The sequence below is a fragment of the Schistocerca cancellata genome, chromosome 3 (genome assembly GCF_023864275.1).
Source record: "Schistocerca cancellata isolate TAMUIC-IGC-003103 chromosome 3, iqSchCanc2.1, whole genome shotgun sequence".
NCBI lineage: Eukaryota > Metazoa > Arthropoda > Insecta > Orthoptera > Acrididae > Schistocerca > Schistocerca cancellata.
The window spans coordinates 12943391-12969967 of record NC_064628.1 but is presented as its reverse complement, the minus strand read 5'-3'; the positions used below and the strand labels follow the sequence as shown (position 1 = coordinate 12969967).

General features: G+C 42.8%; 1 protein-coding gene across 1 annotated transcript in view; it reads left to right on the top strand.

Moving 5' to 3' along the window:
• LOC126176791 (CD151 antigen) overlaps positions 1–26577 on the top strand; it is a 224504-nt gene that overhangs the window by 177485 nt on the left and 20442 nt on the right. Inside the window, exons 3-6 of the mRNA XM_049923963.1 lie at positions 2449–2538; positions 8963–9154; positions 9275–9445; positions 23611–23688. Coding sequence (XP_049779920.1) covers positions 2461–2538; positions 8963–9154; positions 9275–9445; positions 23611–23688 — 519 coding nt within the window. The 5' untranslated portion in view covers positions 2449–2460. The remainder of the gene's footprint in view (positions 1–2448; positions 2539–8962; positions 9155–9274; positions 9446–23610; positions 23689–26577) is intronic.

Sequence of the window (26577 nt, the reverse complement as noted above, 5' to 3'; positions counted from 1 at the left end):
TAGCTTAATTTCGCTTGGTAAAAATCGAACGCAAGAATGTAGCCTTTTAGGTCTGCAGTACGCCAGTTTGTAACAGCGATGTACATGCTTCATTGCGATGCATTGTTTCATCGAGTTTCTTCCTTTGAAGAAAATAGTTATCTAAATTACCTCCACCTCATGTCAGTTTTAGTCTCGGATATCTTTCTACGTTTGAGAGAATTTTACATGTACTCAATCATTTATCCCAGTTTCAGGTACACTGATTTACAGCTCCACTGGTGCACATCGCATCAAAACCTAAAGCTTCTTCAAAACCTAAACCCGCAGGATCATTAGCATAATTTTCATCGATACCACTGCCTTTATCATCCCATACTTCGTTATCTGGCAAATCTTGTAGAAAATCTGCAAGAATTTCTTCATCTGTTAGTACTGACAATGCCCAGAAAGTGAAACATCATTTGCAATAATCAAAAGTATGCTAAATCTAAAAGGAGGGTGAGCCTTATGCAGCTATATTGACAAAGTTTGTAAAATACCGTGAAAAATATCGAAGGAGGCGACAAAACTCACTTGAATGAATCAGTATGTTTCCTAAAGCCAAATCAAGAATTCCCTTCTCTTGACTTTTGGTCACAGCCTTCACCAGTAAAACACACACACACACACACACACACACACACACACACAAATGTGCGCGCGAAGCAATTGTGTGTGTGGATGGTGTGTGTGTGTGTGTGTGTGTGTGTGTGTGTGTGTGTGTGTGTGTGTGTGTGTGTGTGTGTGTCTTTTTACTAATGAAAGCTTTATGTAAGTATCTTTTAATTGTGTGTCTGCAACTTAATGTGTCTTCTTCACAGTAAGTAGCTATCTGATTTGTACTACATTCTAGACTGCGACTTTGGCCACCGGTAGGAAGCTGCAGTTGATGATGCCACATTTTTGTATTCCTTTAATACATAGTTGATTTGTTTGTATTTGGGACAAAATTTGGAAATGGCGTGTGTGTTTTGGTGAACATCTGTATCTATACTCTGTAAAACAGTGTAAAGTGCATGGCACATGCATTTTCCTTTGTGCTACTTATTAGGTGTTCTTTCCGTTCCTTTTGCACATGGAGTGTGAGAAAAATGACAGTTTGAATGTGTTGGTGCACACTAATATTAAAATAATATAATATGTACTAGATCTTATTCGATTCCTAGATTAATCATTTGATACTATTTCTTCAAACTTCTTTAGAAGGCTTTCTTGAGATACCGTATCATCATCCGCTATTTTGTTTTTCAGCATTTCAGTGACGCTCTATAGTAGTTCAGACCAACAATCATTATTCATGCTGCAATAGTTGTGACAATTTCTTCTGTGGGATTGATTACCTATCTTCATAGGCACAATATGAATTGAACAATACCAATGTATGAACCATCCTGCAACTATAAGTCTAAACATGGCATGTATCATCAGATCATTATGTAATTTCTCCACATTTGTTTGCTCCATTGGCTCCTAAATAAATATACCCCTCCCCTTTCCTCACATCTCTTCTCAAAGCATTTCTACACCAGCACCACTCAACACACACTGAATCTGTACACTATAAATTACTTTTGTCAAGCCTATTTAGCAAGCATGTAAATATGGAATAAACTGTTCTAACAGATTCAGAATAAACTAATGATTGTTTCTCACCAGATATCAAAATCCCTAAAGATCTCAGCGTAAGTCACACCATTTTGAAATCCCATGACAGATGAAAACTGCAATTGTCTGGCCTACTGGCTTCTGTGGGCAATGCTCTTCTTTGCGTTATTCTTAAAGCATGTATTCACAAGCTGCCTAATTTATATCTGCTAGCACTTCCTTCTGTCTGTCTCAGAAGTTCTCCTCACGTACCTTGTTGGACTAGAACTCCTGTGGGAGAGTGTAGTGCAGAAATAGTTCTAAACTTCTAGAATATTTTCAGATTGAATCTTGCGCATTGCTGCAAAGTTTACTGGTATTCTATTAAAAGGTAGGATGGCACAGTGATGGATAGAAGCTCCAAGACAAGTTAGTGGTGACTGAAAGGCTGTCAGGGTATTGACTGCAAATAAGTAGGACTCAGTTTGGAGTCCTAGATAGAAACAATTTTGCTGTCACATGTTTTCTCAGAGTAGTTACCCAATGTCTCTGATGTGTTAGGTTTCAAAACCTTACTCCCACAATATCTATCTCTCCCCCCCCCCCCCCCCACCCCCGCCCCACACACACACACACCTGCCTCCGCCATCCTTGAAATTTTTGCTATTTTGTAAACAAATTTGGTGTGATTACATGCTGCATCTATTTATAAGATGACATATCTGATCTGAGAGAAGCCCCAAGGTAAACAAATACACAAAAGTTAATGCATTACAGTAAGACATTTCCTACCGTATACAGTACTTAGAGTAGTTGCAACTAATTTTTGTTTTTTCCTTTCAGATCTAAAGAACAATGGGCTTTGGCAGGGAGATGGATGGCTGTGGCCAATGTATGAAGTACAGCATGTTTGTGGCTAACTTCATAATATTTGTAAGTAACTGTGAAGTTTCATTCTTAATTTCAATTCTGATTTGTTAACATAATTTGATGTTCTCAGAATGTTTAGTAGTTCTCAGGAACAGCTGATTAAATTTCGGAACATTCAAGCGTGTTGAACTTTGGAAATATTTGCTTAAAAGCTTCGTGCCAAATGTGGAAGTGACAGAAGCAAAAGGAAAAAGTGATAAGCATCTATCCAATGACAGATTGGATGATTATCGCTTTGGACTATCTTTTAGTTAATGTACAGTAACTACAAAACAGTTAAGTTTAGATCCTAAGTGTTACTCATTTTGCAGCCAACTCCTACCAACCAAGCTATATTGGCACGATTTGGAAGTTGACTCGAAGTGTAAATTTACCTGTAGTTAAATTATGTTCCCAAAGTGTGTCCACTCAGATTACTAATAAACTAAAATTTGTAACTATGTTTTATAGCCCAGAGACATATACCAATGTCTGACCTGATAATTTTTCATTGGTGCGAAATATTCTTGTATTTTCATGAGAAGTTTATGTAGGTGAAACTGCATACTCATCTAATATTTTAAGGTTCAGTTGTGGGAGAACTAAGTCAGTTATACATCGCATAGCTGATAAAAATAATCACTAGAGTACATTTCAAAGCTGACAAACATTTTAAACCATAGTGGCAGATGGACGTTTCAGTTGCGTGCAACATTATTATTAGATGCCAACCTCCTTTTGACTGAAATCTGAAAAAAATTTAGTATTGCATTAGAAGCTATTAGTATTGTAATTAAATGAATATAGAATACCTGCAGCAAACATAATGGGTAAAAAAGTAGTAGCAAGAATTCTATAAATAAATAATAAATAAAATAGAGTGCAGTTGTTGGAAATCTATAAGATAGTTGGTACATCATCTACTGGTATATAAATAAACTAGTTAGACTACCAGATGAATTTATTTGAATTATCTTCCCACCAATGAAATTTTCTCTAGAGCTTTGGAAGGATGTTGCATGCCAGATATCTAAACTTTCAAAAACTTTATCATTTTCTAATTTCATTAAGTAATACATAATGCATTGATTATTTGAAGTTCAGTTTTCAAGAAATGAGTGAAAGTAAGTATTAAAAATTCAGGGCATTTTTACACTACTGGAAAGCCTTGGGAGGAGTGGGAACAATTTAATCCCTCAATATCAAACACTGGAAAATCCAGGATGGACTGTAAAAATATTATGGAAAGAAAAGTTGCCAATCACCATATAGTGGAGATGCTGAGTTGCAGATAGGACAACAACAACACTGCTTTCAGCCAACAAGCTCCCCCCCCCCCGTCCACACACACACACACACACACACACACACACACACACACACACACACACACACACACACACACACAGACCGACCAACTGTGACCCTCTATTCTTCAGAGGACGTGTGCTTGCATAGGCAGAGTTGGAATGGAAAGGATGATAATTCATATACTTCTGAATCAAACCATTGTTGATATCTGGAGGGGTGAAAAGTAAGAAGCTGATTGGGGGGCGGGGGGGGGGGGGGGGGGGGGGATGGTTGGGAAGGGAGTTGCGATGGATAGGAGTAGGTGAAGTACAGGAAATATTTAGACCAGGGAAATAGGGAGACAATAAGTATGTAGGTAGTTATTACCAGGACAATTCAGAAGCAATCTCTGCCAGTGATGTAGTGATGTCATTGTTCTTAGCAACTTTTGGTTCGTAGTAATAGAAGAAGTGAAAAACTTGTTCATAGCCACTTAAGATTGTGTAGAACTGCAGTAAATTGACATACAACATGGCAGCTTTCGCAATTGGCTCTGTCTCAAAGTAGAATGTAAATCAATGAATCGCGTGACAAAGATCTGGAGGTAGCAATGACACAACGGTTAACAAAGATATTGTATAGGTTGGGAGATATCCCTTGCCATGTGCTCCTATGCTACTAATAGTAACTTTCACCAACCAGTTGCAGTGGAATGTTCACTTTGAGTGGAACGGCTGCAAAGAGAGCAGCATTCAGTGAAGTAAAATACTATAAACTCATCTGACTAAAATCCTAAAAAGGTTTTGATGTTAAACATAAGTACCGGTAAGTGATTAGAAATCGTGTTCAGTCTCTGTGATCATAATGGCACCGAACTGGAAGATAAGAGAAGGCCAAAATACTGAATTTGGGCTTTCAAAATTGTTTCAGTATGGAAGATGCTAATATGGTCCGTCCTGCCTTTCAGTTGTTGTACAAATGTTGAAATGACAAATATTGAGAACTTAACACAGAATAGAAAAGCAACGAAAACTGCCTAGTAGTGGAAAGACATTAGGCCCAGATGAGATACGTGTAAGAGTCTTCAAAGATTACGTGAAAGAACTTGTTTCCCTTCTAACAGCATCATAGAACACTGCAGCAACAAAGGATAGCTAGTGACTCAAAAAACTCCACGTCATTCCAGTTTTCATGAAGTCTTAGGACAGATGCATGCGATTATAGGCCTATATCATTGACATAAAACTGTTGTAGAAGTTATGGAACATGTTTTATGCTCTAGTATTAAGCTTTTAGAGAACAAAAATCTCCTCTATAAAAATAAACATGGATTCTGCCAAGTGAAAATTTGCGAAACTCAGCTTGCTCTGCTCATCCATGAGATTCATAGTGATGGAGACTATAATGCTCAGTTTGATGCCGTGTTCCTTGACTTCAGGAAGGCCTTTGATATGGTCCCACACTGCCATTTAGTGAAAAGAGCTTCAAGTATTGGACCAGATTTGCGAGTGGTTTCAAAACTTCCTTGCAAAGAGAACTCATTCTGTTAATGGAACAAAATCAACTGATGTAATTTCAGAATACCCGAAGAAAGTGTGATAGGACCTTTACTGTTTACAATGTATGTAAATGATCTAGTAGAAAGTGTTGGAACCTCTTTGACTGTTTGCAAATGATTTGGTTGTCTATAAGAAAGCAGCAATGCCAGAAAATAGACACAATTTGCAGAGTGGTCTCCAGAGAATTGATGAATGGTGCAGGCTCTGGCAGTTGACCCTGGACATATATAAATGTAACATATCGTGCATACATAGGAAAAGAAATCCACAACTGTACAACTACACTATTGATGATAGTGCTGGAAACACTATCAATCATAAAATATCTATGAGTAACTATGCAGAGTGACCTAAGAGGAATCACCACATGAAACATACAGTAGGAAAAGCAGATGCCAGACTGAGATTCATAGGCAGAATCTTAAGGTAATGTAACTCATTCATGAAAGAAGTGGCTTACAAGGCACTTGTTCAACCAGTTTTTGATTACTGTTCATCATGCTGGGACTCTTACCAGGTAGGACTGACAAGAGGTAGAGATCATCAAACAAGGAGGGGCACACTCCATCATATGATTGTTGGGTTGGCACAAGTGTGTTACAGATGAGCTCAATAGAATCCAGTGGCAGAGGCTACAAAAGAGGCATGTGCATAACTGAGAGGTTTACTATTGAAATTTCAAGAAAGTGTAACCGGGAAGAGTCGGACAACATATTGCTTCCTCCCACATATTTCACAAAATGACTTAGACGAGAGAATTTGAGAGATGGGAGCTAATACGGAGGCTTGCTGACAATAATTCTTCCCACGTGCCATTTGCGAATGGAACAAGCAAGGGGGATCAGTTAGTGATACCAGATACACCCTCCACTATACACTGTCAGGTGGCCTGGTACATGATGATGTTAAATAGTATAACTCCATAGTGGAACAGCTCACCACATACTCTGGCAGAGGTTCATCATGCACTGAAATGAGGAATATTTTGACAAAAATTCTTCCAAACCTTCCCAGTAATATTCCACTTTTCATCCAACTGGATTGGTATGTTATTTTGGATATGTGGATATTTTAAATTTTGTTCCTAACATTTGCTAGTATTATTTTATACCCCAGAACTGTAGAAAGGGATGTGTATTATATATGGAAATTGTTATTTTTAGAATTCTAGTTGTTACGAACTAAACCCTAAATATGCTCCTTTTGTTAATCATAAATATCAGGGAATACATAGTCACGTGTAAGTGTAAGAATCACTGGGCCCTGAAGAGGCTTTCACAAAATATTTGGTTGTCAAACTTACATAATATTCTTATTCATGCTTCAGTAAATTTAATACTTTCTTGGCCTTAGCTGCATTGACCCAGAAGATTATTCCATAGGGCAGAACAGAGCATAACAATTAGAAATCCCATCTACTGGTTCACACATTGGATAGAGCTGAGTGTTTTGCTTAATTTATCCACATGCTTGGTGGTTCCTCATTTTAGTATCTATCTGAATGTTTAGGAACTTCACATTCATTGTCTAACCACTGATCTCTCTTTCTGATACCATTAAGGCATTTTGATTCCTTTAGAATTACATGACAGGAGACTTGTCCACTATTCTCTGATGGAAACATGAGTTTTTGAATAGTTTTCTAGTTTCACAGGTAAAAAAATTTGTTGGCTAGGATCAGAAATGGACAAAGGAGCAAACCTTATGGGACACCATATTTAATGTTTGCCCACTCAAAATTCTCTCATTCAGGGTGTGGGTGTGCACTCATGCCAGTTACCAATGCCAGGAGAGATTATACAAATTATATATGAAACAAATGGCTTAAAATCCTAATACTGATGGTTTATCATGGAAACTTAATTCACTTACAAAAAATGGATTGAGGTAATGGGAACATCACTCAAAGCTGCAATGACATAATACTGAAGTAATTCTTCAAAGTGCTGAACTCTGTAATAATCAATATGTCATGATTAATGAAACTTTGTGCCTGGCTGGGACTTGGCAGCATTACTTCACTGGTTTCATTTCTTGTCATCAATTTCATCCCCACTACTTTTCATCAATTTTGTTAGTAAATTCAGTTTGACTGAGGTATGGCCCTTGAGGCAGAGTATGCAGTGATTGCCTATCTTGTGTTTTCATTCAGAAGTAATGGGATGAAACAGTGACAAGGTGATTCTAGAGTACCTGGAAGGAGCCTAATGGTAGAAACTGATTGCTTGCAAAAAGTTGGAAATTTGGGACTGAGTCAGTTTCGCACAAATTTTCATTAGTTATGATATACTCATTGCAGAGAGTGTATGAAGTTAGTCACTGTCACATTGAACAGACCAGTCCGGTGTCTGGAACCCTTCACACACTGTGAAGACTTTATTAGTAGACAAGAGTGAATAACAGATGAAATAAAAATGCAGTCTAACAAAATGAAACTATACTGTCATGGCTGTTAAATTTGTCATGCCAGCTGTCAATTATCCAACATTTTAAACTGTGATGGTGACTGAAATGGTGCAGTGATAATGAAAATGAGGTGATCACTAACATGTTTGGAGGCTCAATATCTTTGTTTGCATTATTGGTCTGGAAATGGTTAACTGGAACCTCCTTTTGAATTATGTGAATGTGACAGAATTAAGTCACCTGTTAATCAGCCCTTAAGTTTTTAAATGTTGGTGACTGGCCACAGTTGCTAACTACATAGTTTTCTGTGGAAGGCAGCTAAACTACACAGTGAAAAATTATATATATAACTACAAAATACAACAGGTTGCAATTTTTTTATGATCAATAGAAATTACAGATTTTACATTTACTGCCCATATGTTAATAATGAAATATGTGAAAGTGATAAATTTCAAGGCTATTTCATTGGCTCTAGTACTTAATGCTGAAAATATTCTGATCACCGGAGAAACTAAACATGCCAGTAACAGCCCTTTTCTCAATAGAATTCTTACACAATTGGGAACATTTTTGGTTGATACCTACATTTGAACATTTGACACTCATTTTTAAATTAATATGTAGCAAACAACATAACTAAATGGAGTTCCAACATGGGAAAAGTAAAACAGCAGCAGATTTAATATTCAAACTTTAACTTCCAGATAACATTAGTAGTTTAAGGAGTTCCTTACAACAGGCACCTATCTAACAGTGCTTAAAGACATGGGCACAGCGTTTCCCCAGTTTCACACACTCTAGGTTCTGACACAAAGGTACTGTGGTGCCAACAAACTGGAGAAATTTTCCTCAAACACTCTCCATTTACCCAACAGTTTCATGAGAATGTCCATTGTCTTCCAAAGTTTCATTTTGAAAATAAATTCTGCTTAGTTTCATATTCTGCTGCTAAATGAGACAGTAAACAGGCAGTGAAATACGGAATTGTATTAATTTATTGCAACATGTAGTATACTAGCTCTAAAAATGCAATGGAAGAAAGTTACATTCCTTGCTAAAGTGCAACAGGTTAATTGCAAAAGTTAGCATAATGAAAATATTTGAGAAAATTACAGTGTTTATTTGGCCAGTTTATATGTTTTATTCTTGTCTCTTCCCAGATTGGTGGTTTGGTTGTTGTCTCTTCCCAGATTGGTGGTTTGGTTGTTTTGGGAATTGGAATATGGACACTGGTTGACAAATCCTATGTTAATGAGCTTCTCGGAACTGATTTGTTCATGGGAGCTGTCTATATACTAATAGTAACTGGTGCTATTGTGTCCTTAATAGCATTTCTTGGCTGTCTTGGAGCGGTAAAGGAAGTCCGTTGCATGTTGCTCATGGTATGTCATTTTATTAAAATTATTATTTTTGCATAAATTCATGTGTTACCAATTTATTTTTCTTTCTATGACTGGGAACTAAAGGCTATAATTTTTAGCTAATTCTGTTAATCTTTTCAGTACTTCATTATAGTGTTCCTGATATTCATTACAATGCTTATTGGAGGAATTCTAGGATATGTTTTCCGTGAAAAAGTTAAAACTACAATGTACAAAGAAATGGAAAGTTCAATTAGGAGGTACCATGAGAATCAAGAAGTGCGAAGGGCTTGGGACAACACTCAGATTAATGTAAGTATTGTAACATTTGTAGATGTCTGTTAGTTTATTAAGTATGTATGTATGTGATTCTTAAATTGTTCACTTCACTGTAAAACAGTAGTAGCAGTTTGTAGCAGGGGAGAAATCGCTGATACACGATGTGGTTTCCATTAATGCAATGACAGAACTGCCCTCTTAATGACAAAAGAGTATCAAGTATTTTGCATGCCGCTGGTGCACTCAATGAAGAATTTAAAGGATGCCTTCCCCCCCCCCCCCCCCTTTTCCCCCCACCAAAAAAAACACTTTTTCTTGTATTTTGATATTCAGGATGTTTACTCAGTTATCTGTAGTAACATATGTGAAGTTTTAAGAACTTTAATTCTGACAGTTGCTCCTAAAAATTGAATTTCCTTTTATCTTGGATCGGCAGTTGCTACGAATTTTTGAATGACTCACACTGCCCAAAACTTGGCATAGTGACAGTAAAATTATTGTTGTTGTTAATGTCAGTGTGCCATTTTGAAGTATTTAACATGAAATGACAATTGCAGACTGTATGGAATCCTTCAGGGAGTTGTAATATTTCCTTTTGTTTGTCTAAGACAGTAGTTAAACAATATGCAGTCGCTACACAGGGACAGATTAACCCTTAAGATCACCAAACATAATTTTTTCACATATAGGTACCAATTCCACCTTATTTGTATGTCACTTTCTGCCATCTTCTAGAATAATCATCTAGGACAATTATGTTCAGGTCAAAGGAATACTTACTGTAGTCTGCAAAAATCTGATAGGGTCACAAGCAGAGACCAGTTACAATGTTGGGCTCTTCCAATGGTCAGCTCACAGTTGTATACCTCTGCTGTCACCTTGCCCCTCAGTCAGATTGCATTAACTAGGTTGTGGGTGACACACACGATGTGGTCACAAACGCAGCTGGTACTGCTATTCCCCTTCCTACAGGCCCCTTCTGCCACTGTCTGGTACCATAGTGGACCAAAAAATTAGCAACAGCTCTTTCAGGACAATGGCATCCATCACAGTCTACCCCCCTAATTTTTAAGCGGCTTCATGCTATGGCACACTATCTAATAAAACACAGTAAGAAGGAATGTCAGGAGCGCTAAATCTTTTCATTGGGAACACCTGCTCCCTTCATCCAGGTGTGGGTTGAGCTCTGGAGTCCACTGAGCTGCCAAAGATGAAAAACTGTTTGGTCTCTCTTCCTTCATGGTAGTGTTTGTATTCATGCATTGGTTCATGCTGAACTGTTTGCAAGAGCTTCAGTATCCTTCCACCCTCCTCCCTCCTTGGGGCTCAACATTCATTTGCTAAATACAGGCTTGCTAACCCCAGGTTCCTGAACTGGGGGCTAGGGACTGCTATGCACTGCCAGTCAACTGGTACCATAAGCTTCAGGCACGCTTCAGTGACCACCGTGTGGTGCGGTGGTGGAATGTTGTTTGTTTCGGAGAACAGGTGCCTTGGCTTCACCGCCTGGGCTACGAGGAAGGTACACACCTCTATAAGAAGCCCCTTGACCTCAGTGTACTATGTGCTGATAAGGTGACTGGCTGGTGAAGTAAGTCTCTAGTGGGCAACCTCTGTGGCACCTGCTGCCCCCCCCCCCCCCCCCCAGTTGTGTAAGACTTGCTCAGGCATGCAGGACTCTGCATGGGTTGACATTTCTTTCCCTAGCAGCTCATGATAAACTCGAACCAGAAATCATTCAGAAGCTGCTGGTGATAGGCTTACAACCTAAGCCACATACTGCTGCCCCCGTCAGAAGCCTTCAAAGCCATCCCCTCAACCCAAGCAATCAACTCGTCCCATAAATAAGGAAAAAGTCCCTCAAAAAGTCAATGTGGCAGCTAAACTTTAGGATCAGTGAGTGCTGTCCCTGTCAGATGGAGACTTTACTTCTGAGGATTTGGTTTCCCACTTGGAGGAACGAGAGCCAGGCATTAGCTAACATTCCCCCGACCTCCAGGATAAATCGCTTCCTTTGAGGGAGAAAGACAAGACCGACCATTGCTAATCGATGGCTCCCACAGGAATGTCTGTGTTGCAGTGGACTTTGAATGGATGCTGATAACATTTGGAAGAATTACAGCTCCTGATCCAAGAGAAACCACACTGCATCTGCTTACAAGAAACTTATTTTAAAGTCACAGACACACCTGCATTAAGGGGTTAGCACCCCCACAGGGAAGAACAATATTACTAGAGATAGGCTTTAGGTGGAGTGGCTCGATAACAGATGCCATCTAAATACAATCCACCATCGTGGCATCCGTTTGGCCACTAGCGCCTTCTACACTAGCCCATTTGAGAGTCTGTATGTACAAGCTGCTGAACTACTGCTGCAATACCAACATGGTGTTCTCCTCAGCAGATACACACGACATTTGTCTGCTATGTCTGGTCACCCATCCCGTGTGTCTTTCTTCAGTGACTCCTTCGACTGCCGGTATGGGGCGTACCCTTCTTCTATGTTACCTCCTGCAGTCGGCTTTTGGCTATTGCTCTGGCAGCTTAACTTCACGCTCCCTGCCACTTTCCCAGTGAGTGCAAACCTTTCACCACTTTGGCTTTATGCTGTGGCCCACATTCACCTCCGACTTCATTCGCTTCCTAAGAACACTACTCCAAACTTGCACTATCGCCATAATTTTCTCGAACTTCGCCCAGAAATTCACAATAGTACCTTTCTGTACACTGACGGCTCTCGGACTGACTGTGGTGTCTAGTGCGACTGTGTCATTGACACTCACGATTTTTGGTGTCAGCTTCTGGAACACTGCTAAGTATTTGCAGTGGAGCTCTTCGCCCTGTATCGGGCCTCGCAGTACATCTAGTGACACGGGCTTTTCAGTTGTCATTTGCTCTGGCTCTCTGTCCTTCAGAGCCTCTGTGTGCTGTGCACTGTCCCTCCCTTAGAGCAACAGATCCAGGAAAGCTTTCACTTGCTCACTCTTTATGGAACCACTGTGATGTTCGTGGGTTCCCGGTCGTGTCGGTGTAAAGGGGAAACGAGGCCACTGACACTGCTGCCAAGACTGCAGTCCTCATATCTCGGCACGCTGCTTCTTCCATTCCTTTCAATGATCTGTGTTGCCACCTGACAGCAGACTGTCATTTTGGCATCACCACATCATTTTAGCTAGGCTGTATATTGGGCATCATCTTTTTAGCCATCGCCATTTGGTAAGTGGTGATCCCCCACCACTTTGTGTTCATTGTCATCAGACTTTAACAGTTCACCATTTCCTGACGAAATGCAATTTCTTTTAACCATTTACATTTTAATTTACATTTGGCGTACGAGTTATTGGCCGTTTTAGTGAACGACGCACGGGCTGTTGACTGTGTTTTACTTTTTACTTGTCACAGCAGTATGATGGATATTCCCCTCAGTTCAGGAACTCCCTTGTCTCTGGAGTGTATTTTATGGATCTTTCTCCAAGAGGAAGTCCCCGGTTTTAGCTGTATTTCCTTCTGTCAACTGGGCTTAATGTGTAGTTGCTTTTTAACTCCTTTTACCTCCTTTTTCATGTTTGTGTTCTACGGTTATAACGTGGGTGTGTATGACCTTAGTTGTTTTTGTGCCCTAAAACAAAACAAAACAAACAAATGGCCACACAGGCAGTTGCTACGACTGTTCTAGTGCCATTTAAAATCACAGTGTATTCTTCGTATATTCCACCTCGTGCTCCTTTGGATGCAGACGCATTGACACAATGCTTCCAGGCACTCCCACACACATTCCTCCTTGTGGGGAGGACTTCAGTGAACACAGTTTGCTGTGGGGCACGGCTAACACTTGTTCCAGGGGTCGAGTTGAGGGAGTCGTATATTATGAGAATATCTGCCTTTTGAACTTGCGTCAGATGACAGACTTTTCCACAGCTGTAGGGTCTTTTCCACCCAGTGACCATTGTTTTTGCTCCCTATCTACTGCAGGCTTGGTTCAGTGGGAAATGGCTTCAGATCTACATTCTAGTGAGCACTTTCCAATACGGATGTCTATTGACTCGGACGGTGGAAAACGGGAGACCACGAAGATGAACAATTCAAAGGCCAAATTGGCTGCATTGCAATTGACAGGCTATTTTTGAACAAAAAGGAGACAGTGGTCCACATCACTTGTGGGATCCAACAGGCTGCCACAGCCCATCCCCTGGTCTAGCAACCACCTCAGAAGATGGCCTGTACGTCTACATCTACATCTACATCCATACTCCGCAAGCCACCTGACGGTGTGTGGCGGAGGGTACCTTGAATACCTCTATCGGTTCTCCCTTCTACACTCCTGGAAATTGAAATAAGAACACTGTGAATTCATTGTCCCAGGAAGGGGAAACTTTATTGACACATTCCTGGGGTCAGATACATCACATGATCACACTGACAGAACCACTGGCACATAGACACAGGCAACAGAGCATTCACAATGTCGGCACTAGTACAGTGTATATCCACCTTTCGCAGCAATGCAGGCTGCTATTCTCCCATGGAGACGATCGTAGAGATGCTGGATGTAGTCCTGTGGAACGGCTTGCCATGCCATTTCCACCTGGCGCCTCAGTTGGGCCAGCGTTCGTGCTGGACGTGCAGACCGCGTGGGACGACGCTTCATCCAGTCCCAAACATGCTCAATGGGGGACAGATCCGGAGATCTTGCTGGCCAGGGTAGTTGACTTACACCTTCTAGAGCACGTTGGGTGGCACGGGATACATGCGGACGTGCATTGTCCTGTTGGAACAGCAAGTTCCCTTGCCGGTCTAGGAATGGTAGAACGATGGGTTCGATGACGGTTTGGATGTACCGTGCACTATTCAGTGTCCCCTCGACGATCACCAGTGGTGTACGGCCAGTGTAGGATATCGCTCCCCACACCATGATGCCGGGTGTTGGCCCCGTGTGCCTCGGTCGTATGCAGTCCTGATTGTGGCACTAACCTGCACGGTGCCAAACACGCATACGACCATCATTGGCACCAAGGCAGAAGCGACTCTCATCGCTGAAGACCACACGTCTCCATTCGTCCCTCCATTCACGCCTGTTGCGACACCACTGGAGGCGGGCTGCACGATCTTGGGGCGTGAGCGGAAGACGGCCTAACGGTGTGCAGGACCGTAGCCCAGCTTCATGGAGACGGTTGCGAATGGTCCTCGCTGATACCCCAGGAGCAACAGTGTCCCTAATTTGCTGGGAAGTGGCGGTGCGGTCCCCTACGGCACTGCGTAGGATCCTACGGTCTTGGCGTGCATCCGTGCGTCGCTGCGGTCCGGTCCCAGGTCAACGGGCACATGCACCTTCCGCCGACCACTGGCGACAACATCGATGTACTGTGGAGACCTCATGCCCCACGTGTTGAGCAATTCGGCGGTACGTCCACCCGGCCTCCCGCATGCCCACTATACGCCCTCGCTCAAAGTCCGTCAACTGCACATACGGTTCACGTCCACGCTGTCGCGGCATGCTACCAGTGTTAAAGACTGCGATGGAGCTCCGTATGCCACGGCAAACTGGCTGACACTGACGGCGGCGGTGCACAAATGCTGCGCGGCTAGCGCCATTTGACGGCCAACACCGCGGTTCCTGGTGTGTCCGCTGTGCCGTGCGTGTGATCATTGCTTGTACAGCCCTCTCGCAGTGTCCGGAGCAAGTATGGTGGGTCTGACACACCGGTGTCAATGTGTTCTTTTTTCCATTTCCAGGAGTGTATTCTAGTCTCGTATTGTTCGTGGAAAGAAGGATTGTTGGTATGCCTCTGTGTGGGCTCTAATCTCTCTGATCAAAAATGGGTCAAATGGCTCTGAGCACTATGGGACTCAACTGCTGAGGTCACTAGTCCCCTACAACTTAGAACTAGTTAAACCTAACTAACCTAAGGACATCACAAACATCCATGCCCGAGGCAGGATTCGAACCTGCGACCGTAGCGGTCTTGCGGTTCCAGACTGCAGCGCCTTTAACCGCACGGCCACTTCGGCCGGCCAATCTCTCTGATTTTATCCTCATGGTCTCTTCGCGAGATATACGTAGGAGGGAGCAATATACTGCTTGACTCCTCGGTGAAGGTATGTTCTCGAAACTTTGACAAAAGCCCGTACCGAGCTACTGAGCGTCTCTCCTGCAGAGTCTTCCACTGGAGTTTATCTATCATCTCCGTAACGCTTTCGCGATTACTAAATGATCCTGTAACGAAGCACGCTGCTCTCTGTTGGATCTTCTCCATATCTTCTATCAACCCTATCTGGTACGGATCCCACACTGCTGAGCAGTATTCCAGCAGTGGGCGAACAAGCGTACTGTAACCTACTTCCTTTGTTTTCGGATTGCATTTCCTTAGGACTCTTCCAATGAATCTCAGTCTGGCATCTGCTTTACCGACGATCAACTTTATATGATCATTCCATTTTGAATCACTCCTAATGCGTACTCCCAGATAATTTATGGTATTAACTGCTTCCAGTTGCTGACCTGCTATTTTGTCGCTAAATGATAAAGGATCTATCTTTCTGTGTATTCGCAGCACATTACACTTGTCTACATTGAGATTCAATTGCCATTCCCTGCACCATGCGTCAATTTGCTGCAGATCCTCCTGCATTTCAGTACAATTTTCCATTGTTACAACCTCTCGATACACCACAGCATCATCTGCAAAAAGCCTCAGTGAACTTCCGATGTCATCCACCAGGTCATTTATGTATATTGTGAATAGCAACGGTCCTATGACACTCCCCTGCGGCACACCTGAAATCACTCTTACTTCGGAAGACTTCTCTCCATTGAGAATGACATGCTGCGTCCTGTTACCTAGGAACTCCTCAATCCAATCTCACAATTGGTCTGATAGTCCATATGCTCTTACTTTGTTCATTAAACGACTGTGGGGAACTGTATCGAACGCCTTGCAGAAGTCAAGAAACACGGCATCTACCTAGGAACCCGTGTCTACGGCCCTCTGAGTCTCGTGGAACGACAACTGTCACATGCCCGTCAGAGCCAGACAAACAGCTCTGGAGAACTTCAAATACTATCCAATTACAGAAAGCCTTCGTGCCTTCAGATCTGAGAGAGCACGTGCAAGGCAAGTGATAAAAGAACATAAGAGAGATCCCTGGAGAGAATTCGTGACTTCAGTTAACCAGTCCACTTCCACTGTGCAAATTTGGATATCAATAAGGTGGATTTCAGGCAAGTCCAGTACATGTTCTGTTACAGTCTTGTCGAATAATGGGATCGTAGTGGGGGCGCCTGAAGATAGGTATCAGATTTTAGCTGAACACTTTCTTACAATTAGTGCATCATCCAGACAAGCTCCTGCCTTTAAGGTGTTCCATAGGACTGCAGAGATGAGGAAGCTCCTTCCCTGCTCATATAATGAGGAAGTTTACAACCTTCCATTCTCCATGTGGGAAGTGGAATCAGTTCTACCTGCAGCCAGACACACTGCTGCTGGACCTGACGATTCATTATGCCATGCTCAGTCATCTGTGCTCTAAAACGAAAGGACAGCTCCTCTCTTGTTTCAGTCAGATCTGGTTTGATGGACAGTGTCCCATGACTTGGAAGGAGGCAACCATGGAAACCATGCAAGGACTGTAGTGCCCCCAACAGTTACCCGAGTGTAACCCTTATTGGTTGTATGTGTAAGACTCTTGAAAGCATGGTCAACCACTACCTTGTCTGGTTGCTCAAATCCCATGGTCACCTGAGATGCTCCCAGTGCAGTTTCAGGTGCTACTGTTCCACTCTTGAAATACTTAATACTGGTGGAGATGGCAATAGAGCAGTCTTTCTTATGACAGAACCATTTGGTTTGTGCATTTTCTGACCCTGGAAAAGTTTGATACTACTTCAAGGTAAATTCAGTGACTTGCCCTTTTGGCTCGTCAGGCACTGAAAATCTGTGTCACCTCAGTCATTAGCATTTAATGCAGTGGTACAACCAAACTTTGAATGGCTGTTCAGGTATCAGCCCAATGCAACCGAGCCATTTGGGATAAGTGCTGCTGTCTGTCTTCAGGATCTAGATCTGTCAGACCTCCAAATACACAGCCAGGGACAGAACATGTTGCTGCCTTTGTGTCTTCAGAGGTCCAAAGTGGTTTTAAGCTTGACATTATATAAGAAAACTTCTACTCCAGATCACATTTTCATAACTTTGTTTTCTCCCATTTTAAGTATGTTTCACAGTTTTATCATTGTTTATATGGTTTGATCCCAGGAAGAGACTGTTCTCTGTTGTACTGCTGATTTCCCTGACAGCATATGTCTTCTGGAACAATTTATGAATTATGATGCGGAGTTGTATGGCCTTATGATGGCACTGGAGAGGAGTTGCAGACATCACGGTACAAGGTTTCTTGTCTGTTCTGACTCCCTTAGTGCACTACAAACAGTTCGTTAAGCTTCACACTTGCTTTCTGCATTGCCCTTCAGGAAACCTGTTTCCCAGCAATGCGGACCCCTGCCGTTCGCAGCTATAGGGGATATTACAAGAACTGTATTGACTATAATAGTGTGTCATGTTGAGTTTGTGTCTGTCCCGAACTCGGTATGCAGTGAACCTGTGCCCCTTCAAACCCCTCTTGAAGCTGTGGCTGTCAGGATAAGGACAATGCAGGAAATAACTGTCTGCAATGTATATTTTCCTCCAGATGGTGCAGTACCCTTGAGCACATTAGCTGCACTGATTCATCAGGTCCCTAAACCTTTCCTCTTTTGCGAGATTTTAATGCCCATAACTTGCGGATGGCACTGTGCTTACTAGCAAAGGTAGAGATGTTGGAACTTTCCTGTCTCAACTTGACCTCTGCCTCTTAAATGCTGGGTCCCCCACACATTTCACTGTGGCTCATGGCAGTTACTCGGGCCATTGATTTATCCCTCTGCAGCCCAGGACTTCTCCCATCTGTCCACTGGAGAGCCCACGATGACTTGTGTGGTAGTGACCACTTTCCCATCTTCCTGACACTCCCCCAGCGCCATTCCCCCGTACGTCTACCGAGATGGTCTTTAAACAAGGCAGACTGGGAAGCTCTCACTTCTGCTGTCGCCACTGGATCTCCACCACGCGATACCATCGATTTGGTGTTCGAGCAGGTCACTAGAACGATTGTTTATGCGGCAGAAAACGTGATCCCTTGTTCTTTAGGGTGCCTCCAGCGAAAGTGAGGATCTTCGTCGTCTTATACAAAGACGGAAACAGACATGTTGGGAGAGGTACGTCACGACCATTGGGTGCCATATGTCACCTTCGCAAGCCTGGCAGAAGATCAGATGTGTTTGAGAGTACCAAACCCCGACAGGTGTTACTGGCATTACCATAAATGGCATGTTATCTACCGATGCAAACGCAAATGCTGAGCACTATGCTCGAGCATCTGCGTCAGAGAATTATCCCCCAGCATTTCGCACCCTCAAACGACGGATGGAAAGGAAAGCCCTCTCGTTCACTGAACGTCACAGTGAACCCTATGATGCTCCATTTACAGAGTGGGAGCTCCTCAATGTCCTTGCACATTGCCCTGACACAGCTCCTGGGCCAGGTCAGATCCACAGTCAGATGATAAAACACATCTTGTCCGACTACAAGCGACATCTCGTCATCATCTTCAACTGAATCTGGTGTGATGGCATCTTTCGGTCGCAATGGTGGGAGAGCACCATCGTTCCAGTACTCAAACCCGGTAAAAACCCAATTGATATGGATAGCTATTGGCCCATCAGCCTCACCACTGTTCTTTGTAAGCTGTTAGAATGTATGGTAAGTTGGTGGCTGTTGGCTCCGTGCCAGGGCAGTTTCCACCAGGACCGCTCTACCATTGATAATCTAGTTTCCCTCGAGTGTGCCATCTTAACAGCCTTTTCCAGATGCCAACACCTGGTTGCCGTCTTTTTTGATTTACAAAAATCTTAAGACACGATCTGGCGACATCATATACTTGCCACATTGTATGAGTGGGCTCTCTGGGGCCCATTCCAGATTTTTAGCCAAAATTTCCTACTGCTCTGTACTTTGTGTCAAAGTTGGTGTCTCCCATAGTTCCCCCCCATATCCAGGAGAATAGTGTTCTGCAGGGCTCTGTATTGAGTGTTTCGCTATTTTTAGTGGCCATTAACGGTCTAGCAGCAGCTGTTGAGCTGTCTATCTCACCTTTTCTGTATGCAGACAACTCCTCCATTTTGTACTGCTCCTCCAGAACCGGTGTTGTTGGGTGGCGCCTACAGGCAGCCATCCCCAAGGCCCAGCTACGAGCTCTTGCCCACGGCTTCGTTTTCATCTGCGAAGTCACGTGTCGTGCACGTCTGGTGGCGTCATACCGTTCATCCGGAACCAGAAGTTTACCTTAATGATGATCCACTTACTGTAGTCGAGACATATTGGTTATTAGGACTGGTTTTTGATGCCCGATTGACGTGGCTGCCTCATATTTGTCAGCCAAAGAGGAAGTGCTGGCAGCAGACCTCAGCGTTGCATGTACTCGACCCAGTGCACCACTGTGGCATTCGCCTAGCGACGGGAGATTTTAGAACGGGTCCGGTGACCAGTGTCCTGGTGGAGGCCGGAGTCCTCCATTGCGGATCCAACGTGCACAACTGTCTGCCAGTTACATTGCACACATTCGTAGTTCTCCTGAGCATCCTAATTACCATCTCATTTTCCCATCCGCGGCAATTCATCTCCCGCATTGGCGCCCCAGGTCAGGGATAACGCTTGCGGTTCACGTGGGATCCCTTTTGTCTGAACTGGAGTCCTCCCCTTTACCACCTCCCATCTAGGTCCATCCGCATACACCTCCACGGTGTACACCTAGGCCGCAGATTCGTCTGGACCTTTTGCGTGACCCTAAGGACTCGGTTACTCCTGCCACTATCCACTGTCACTTCCTCTCGATTCTTGACATTTTCTGGGGCTCTGAAGGGGTTTACGGCAACGGTTCGATGGCTGACGGTCGTGTTGGCTTTGCCTTTGTCCACAGAGGCCATTCTGAACAGCTTTCCTTGCCCAATGGCTGCATTATATTCACTGCAGAGCTGGTGGCCATCTCTCGTGGACTTCAGTATATCCGTTCGTGCCCCCGGGGAATCGTTTCTTCTGTGTACTGACGCCCTGAGCAGCCTACAAGCTGTCGACCAGTGCTACCCTCGCCATCCTTTGGTAGCGTCCATCCGGTAGTCCATCTGTGCCCTCGACCGGTCCTGTCGTTCAGTGGTGTTCGTGTGGACCCCGGGACACGTCGGCATCCCAGGCGACGAACTTGCCGACAGGCTGAACAGACGGGCTATGCAGAAACTGCTTCTGGAGATGGGCATCTCTGAACCTGACCTGCGTTCTGACTTACACCGTAGGGTTTTTCGGCTTTGGGAGATGGAATGGCATAACGGTACATACAACAAACTGCGTATCACGACAGAGACTACGAATGTCTGGAAGACTTCCGTGCGGGCCTCTCACAGGGAATCAGTTGTCCTCTGCCAGCTCCTCACTGGCCACACTCGAGTGACCCACGGTTGCCTCCTGCGCCGTGAAGACCCGCCTGGGTGTCGGTGCGGTGCCCGGCTGACTGCTTCTAGGGTGGAGGTATTACTGTGTTGCAGAGTGGCTGGCTTCTCCTTTTTTATTCTCATGGTCAGCCAGCCGTGGTAATCTGCTTTGTTGTTTTAATCTCTTCATCCTGTTTCTTGTGTTTCTGTGGTTTTCTTGTCCCCTTTTGTCCATTTTACATGTTAGTAGCCCTTCATCTTTCTTGGGACTCGTATTCGGGAGGACGACGGTTCAATCCCGCGTCCGGCCATCCTGATTTAGGTTTTCCGTGATTTCCCTAAATCGCTCCAGGAAAATTCCGGGATGGTTCCTTTGAAAGGGCATGGCCGACTTCCTTCCCGTCCTTCCCTAATCCGATGAGACCGATGACCTCACTGTTTAGTCTCTTCCCCCAAACAATCCAATCCAATCTTTCTTGTGGTTCCCCCCCCCCCCCCCTTTTATTCTGTTTTGAATTGTCAGTCTCTTTTGTTTTATTCTCTCACTTGTGGCATTGTTTTATTCGGAACAAGGGACTGATGTTATCTTAGTTTGGTCCCTTTCCCTTTCTTTTAAACCAACCAACCAACCAAACTATCCGTAGTGTTGGCTGTACCTTTGTCCTTGACAATAAAAATTTTCAGTACCGGCTCATAGCACAGTGTTCAATTTTTACTGCAGAGCTTTCTGCCCTCGATTAGGCCACCCGTCACATCTGTCGACACACGCTTCTCAATTGTGTATTACGTTCAAATTCACTTAGTGCCCTCCAGAGCCTCTGTGGGCTGTACGCATACCACCTCTTAGTACAACAAACCTAAGAATGCCTCTACTCACTCCCTCACTGATGACGGAACCAACACGGTGTTCGTGTGGCTCCCTGGTCATGTTGCAGTGTTGGGGAATGCTGCTGCCAACACTGTGGCTGATTACCCAGGCCTTTTAGTTATTCTGTCCCTTCGGATGATCTCCGTGTTGCTGCACACAGGAATATTGTGTCCCTCTGGCACGAACAATGGTCTTTTCTGTACGGGAACAAACTCTGGGAAATTAAACTGCCCAACAGCTCGGCCAACTTCCTCTTGCCCCTCGTCACGAGGAAGTATTTTTAGCTAGAATGTGTATTGGGCACTATTGTTTCAGTGGCAGTCATTTAAGTGGAGACTCTGCACCACTCTGTGCTTACTGCAACCGACCCTTGACAGTGTGCCATTTTCTGACCCAGTGCCAATTTTATTACTGTTTACCTTTTAATGTAAGTTTGCCATCTGAATTACCAGATATTTTAGTAGATACAGCATGAGCTGTAGTTTGTGTTTTACTTTTTATTCATTATAGTAATATGGCAAAGGAAATTTAATTTTTAACCATATGAGCAAACCCCCCTTCCACCTTCCCACCCCACCCCCACCCCCCTCAGAGAAGTACTCGTTTTTAGCTATCCTTCTACTCGACTTGATTAAGCATTGATTATTGTAGATTTCAATTTCATTTCGTAATTGACCATTTTTAGTTATGATATGGGTGCTTATGACCTCAGTTTTGTGTCCTAAAGCAACAACAAAATGATACTGGCCTTTGGGTGGGATTACCTGTTGTGATGTACCTTGAGGCATTTGGCTTGGACCTCTACCTAACCTGCTTAGAATGTGCTCGGTGTTTTCTTGCACCAATACCTTTATTCCATTCTTCCACTTCGTTAGCACTCAGACCGTAAAGGACAGATCTATTTCAGGTCCAAAACTTTGTTGCATCCATGACATCTCAGCATCTGTTCCATTCAGTTCCTAAGGTGTATCAGGGTGCTACTGCCATTTCCACTGACAGCTCTAAAACTAGTCAGGAACAACACTGGTTGCTCATAATACCCAGTACCAGGTGTTTCAAAAAGAATATTGGGGTTGAAAGTCTTTTTAGCATTTATGACGTTTATGGCAGTACTTGTCCAATGCCACCAATGTATTGACATTATTATTTCTCTCCCCTGGTTTTGTTAATGTCAGTCCAACTGATGTCCACTGTGTTTTTAGCCTTCTCAGTTTAATTATTATGAATCTCCTGGCTAGAAGGTGTTCTTTGCTATGTAACTGTCTTAGCCCTTAATAAAGGTGGTGGGGGTCGGGGGGGGGGGGGGGGGGGGGCAAATGAGGTGCGTTGGATGAGGATCTGGTCTCTCTTGCCACATCTGAGCCCTGGGAGACCCCTAATCTGCCATGACCGATGTACTGGCTCAACCTCACATACTTTTAGTTATGTTTAAATTCCTCCTCAGCTTGGACATAAATATTCCTGCTAGAGCCTCAATTTTGTCACACCTCTACATACTACTATAATCTGATTAAATTTCTGGCAGACATCACTGATACCAGGTGACTACGTCTTGACCGAGAGACTGATAACCTCACTGTTCAGACCCTTAATCGACAAATCCTTCGTATCGCGACAACATTTTAATCTACTCGGAGTGAGATATGGCAGATCTTTTAATCCTGTAAATACACACATGTATTATTTCACTGGTTACAAATGATTGTAGTATTTTTGCAACTGAGTTGATACAGTGTAATTCGATGCAGTGCAGTCAAGTGACAGAATCGAACTTCTGAGAATAAAATATATTAACACACACAACCTCTTTTGCAGCTGAAATGTTGCGGAATCCAAGACCACAGCAGCTGGGGAGATGAACTGCCAAATAGTTGCTGCAAAGTAAAGACAAGTGTAAGTATCAGTATTTCAACAAAAAATCTCCCTATTGCAGTAGTTTGAAATAAGGAATTAAGTTACATAAGAAATTTATAGATACTTTAGTCATTACAATTGCCACAACTGTGAAAGCAAAGATGTAAGAGGGTGTGAAAGAATGTATTCTGCAAAGATATACTGCATTAAACATAAGCTTTGTACTGCATGTTGTTTATAATCATCTGTTGAGTTTGCAAGAATAACTCGGTAAATCTATGTTCTGCCGAAAACATTGTCAGTGTTCTGTATTAATCTGTTGGTCAGTTCATTAGGAGGCAGTGTATTATGGCCTGTTAAGGAGGAATCGTAAATGTTCTACAGGAAGTCAGAAACATAGTTCCAAAGTTCTTGCAGTTAAATTTCAATGTTTGTTTCATTGAAATACAAACTGGCTTATTATCATTCTAAACAGGCATTCAAAAGTAATGCTTTCAGTTATGGAAACACAAAAATTGTAAGTAAAGATAATGTGTAAAATAATTATTAGGTTTCTGTCCACAATAAACCTACCAATGTATTGTTTGGCAAACCAATTAATTATTTAGGTATTAAGATAGTGTTCCGAAAAAGTCTGCATAAAGACAGTAGTTGGAATGAATCATTGTTACTGTTAAAAGCGTTACGAAGCTTATGGTGTCTCAACCCCCACCCCACCATCACCCATATGTTTGATAGCGAGCCATATATGGATAAAGTTACAATGGCATACCCCATTTTCTCTCGTAAATTTCTCCAGCAAGTGGAACGTAACTTAGAATTTTATGTCCAAAGAAACACTGAAGAGTATTGTGGGTTCCTTTAAAGCAGTTGGTGGATGCCTTTGCAATTATACTTCCCTTAGTAAAATGAAAAAAAATAAGGTAAGACTACAGAGTAGCAAATATCATCTGAGAGTATTCAACATAATTAAAGCAAAACAGTGATTACATGGAATTTCAGTTCTCCATTATTGCCAGAAAAAATAAATATAAGATTTCTTTGATTTAAAATATGTTCATATTTTACCCCAAGTGCTGCTATGAGTGCCTACATTTAGGCCAAATTATCGTGGCATGTCATGGGCAAGCTACTTACATGAAAACATGATAACCTTGTGCAAAAAGCTGAAATGGAATGTAGCACTTATAGTCTATTCACCGAGAGCTGGGACGAAACATAAACAGTGTCACGTGAGCGACTACGCTCGTTTCCAGAGAAAGCATTCGGTGTTCACGTGATACATAGGGGTGTGGAAAATCCTTGGCGCACGCTTTGCGGCTGGCGGCGTTCGGCTGGCTGCCGAGCTGTCACAGCGGACCGTGAGAAACCTGGGCAAAAATCTACGAAATAAATTTAACAATAATGTTAAAATAATGTTAAACTGAGTTCATTCTGTCGAAGCAGATTTATTTTCATTCAGGTTGCTAACAAAACGCTCTATTAAAATACAATTAATTGTTAATTTTAATAACAATACCAGTAATAATAATGAGAAAGGACGAAACAAGGTTCACTCTGTCGAACTTGAACTGTTTTCATTGAGATTTATAACAAACCGCTCCTCTCTCTCCTCTATAATGCAGTCTAATTTCCACATTTGAGTTTCCACTTTTTCTACGACATGGAGGACGCACTTGTTCCAATCCTCTGCAGTCACTGTTCTTACTGCTTCTTCTATCAGTACTTTAACTTCCGGCATTTTGTATGTTTTCCTTTTCGCTGCAACATAGCCTTTGATTCTGGCCCACACTAACACGGTGGCGTTTAATTCACAGTGGTACGGAGGAATTATGAGAACTGTTTTCCCTGCATTATTCGCCATTTCATCTATTGCGTATTCGTTCTGCGCTGTTCTGTGATTTTTAATTATATCTAAAAGTTCTTTTTTCAACATACCGTCTTCGAAATCGATGTTTTTAGATTTTAGCCACTCTGATATTTCGTGCTTATTGGAATTCACATTGGGAACTTTCTCTTTTCTCCGAGAATGGTACGGCGCGTTATCAAGAACAACAACTGCATTTTCCTGAAGCCGAGGAAGAACATCTTGAAACCACTTCTCGAAGGTTTCGGCGCACATCTCCTCATGATGATCTCCACATTTCTTGGATTCGAAAGTCCACAAACATCCTTCAACGAACCCTGCATTGCTGCCAATGTGTGCGATAATCAGGCGTTACCCTTTACCTGATGGGCCCTTGCTTCCGGTGGATAGCCCGGACAGAAACGTTCGTTTTGAGGAATTTATAGTGTCATCTACCCAGACGTAACTTCGGGTATGTCCTGCGTTCACCCACGTCTCGTCCAAATAGTAAATTGGTCTGCCTTCATCTCTCAACCGTTTAATGGTTCGAAGATAACGCCGCCTCCATAAAAAGATGTCATCCCTGTCTATTAGCATGCTATCGCGCGCACGCCGGACATATATGAAATTCATTTCTCTCAATAACTTATAAAATGTAGTTCTCCGAAAATTGACCAGATCTGCATCTTCGTTCACGACTGTAACCACTTTGTCAATTGATGGCAATTCGTTACGAAAAAAAAATTCGTGTACTTTCCTTCGTATCGCATTTCTATCGAAATCATCAACATTTTCAGAAAGTTTGTCGTAATTTTCCTTTCTTGGTAGACTTCAAAGAGTGTGTGGTCTTGTACTCACTTATCACACGATACACTGAAGAACGTTTAACACCTGCAGCTGCAGCTGTTTTCGAAACAATATCACTCATCGACTGCTCTGGATGTAAAAGTTCCGTTTTATACACATTAAGCACCATGTGCTTCTCAGAAGAACTTAATGTTTTCTTTTTTGCTCGCTTCTTTGGTGTACTCAAAACTGACACGTCGACCTCTCTCGCTAAATCCGTGGATGACATAATAAGG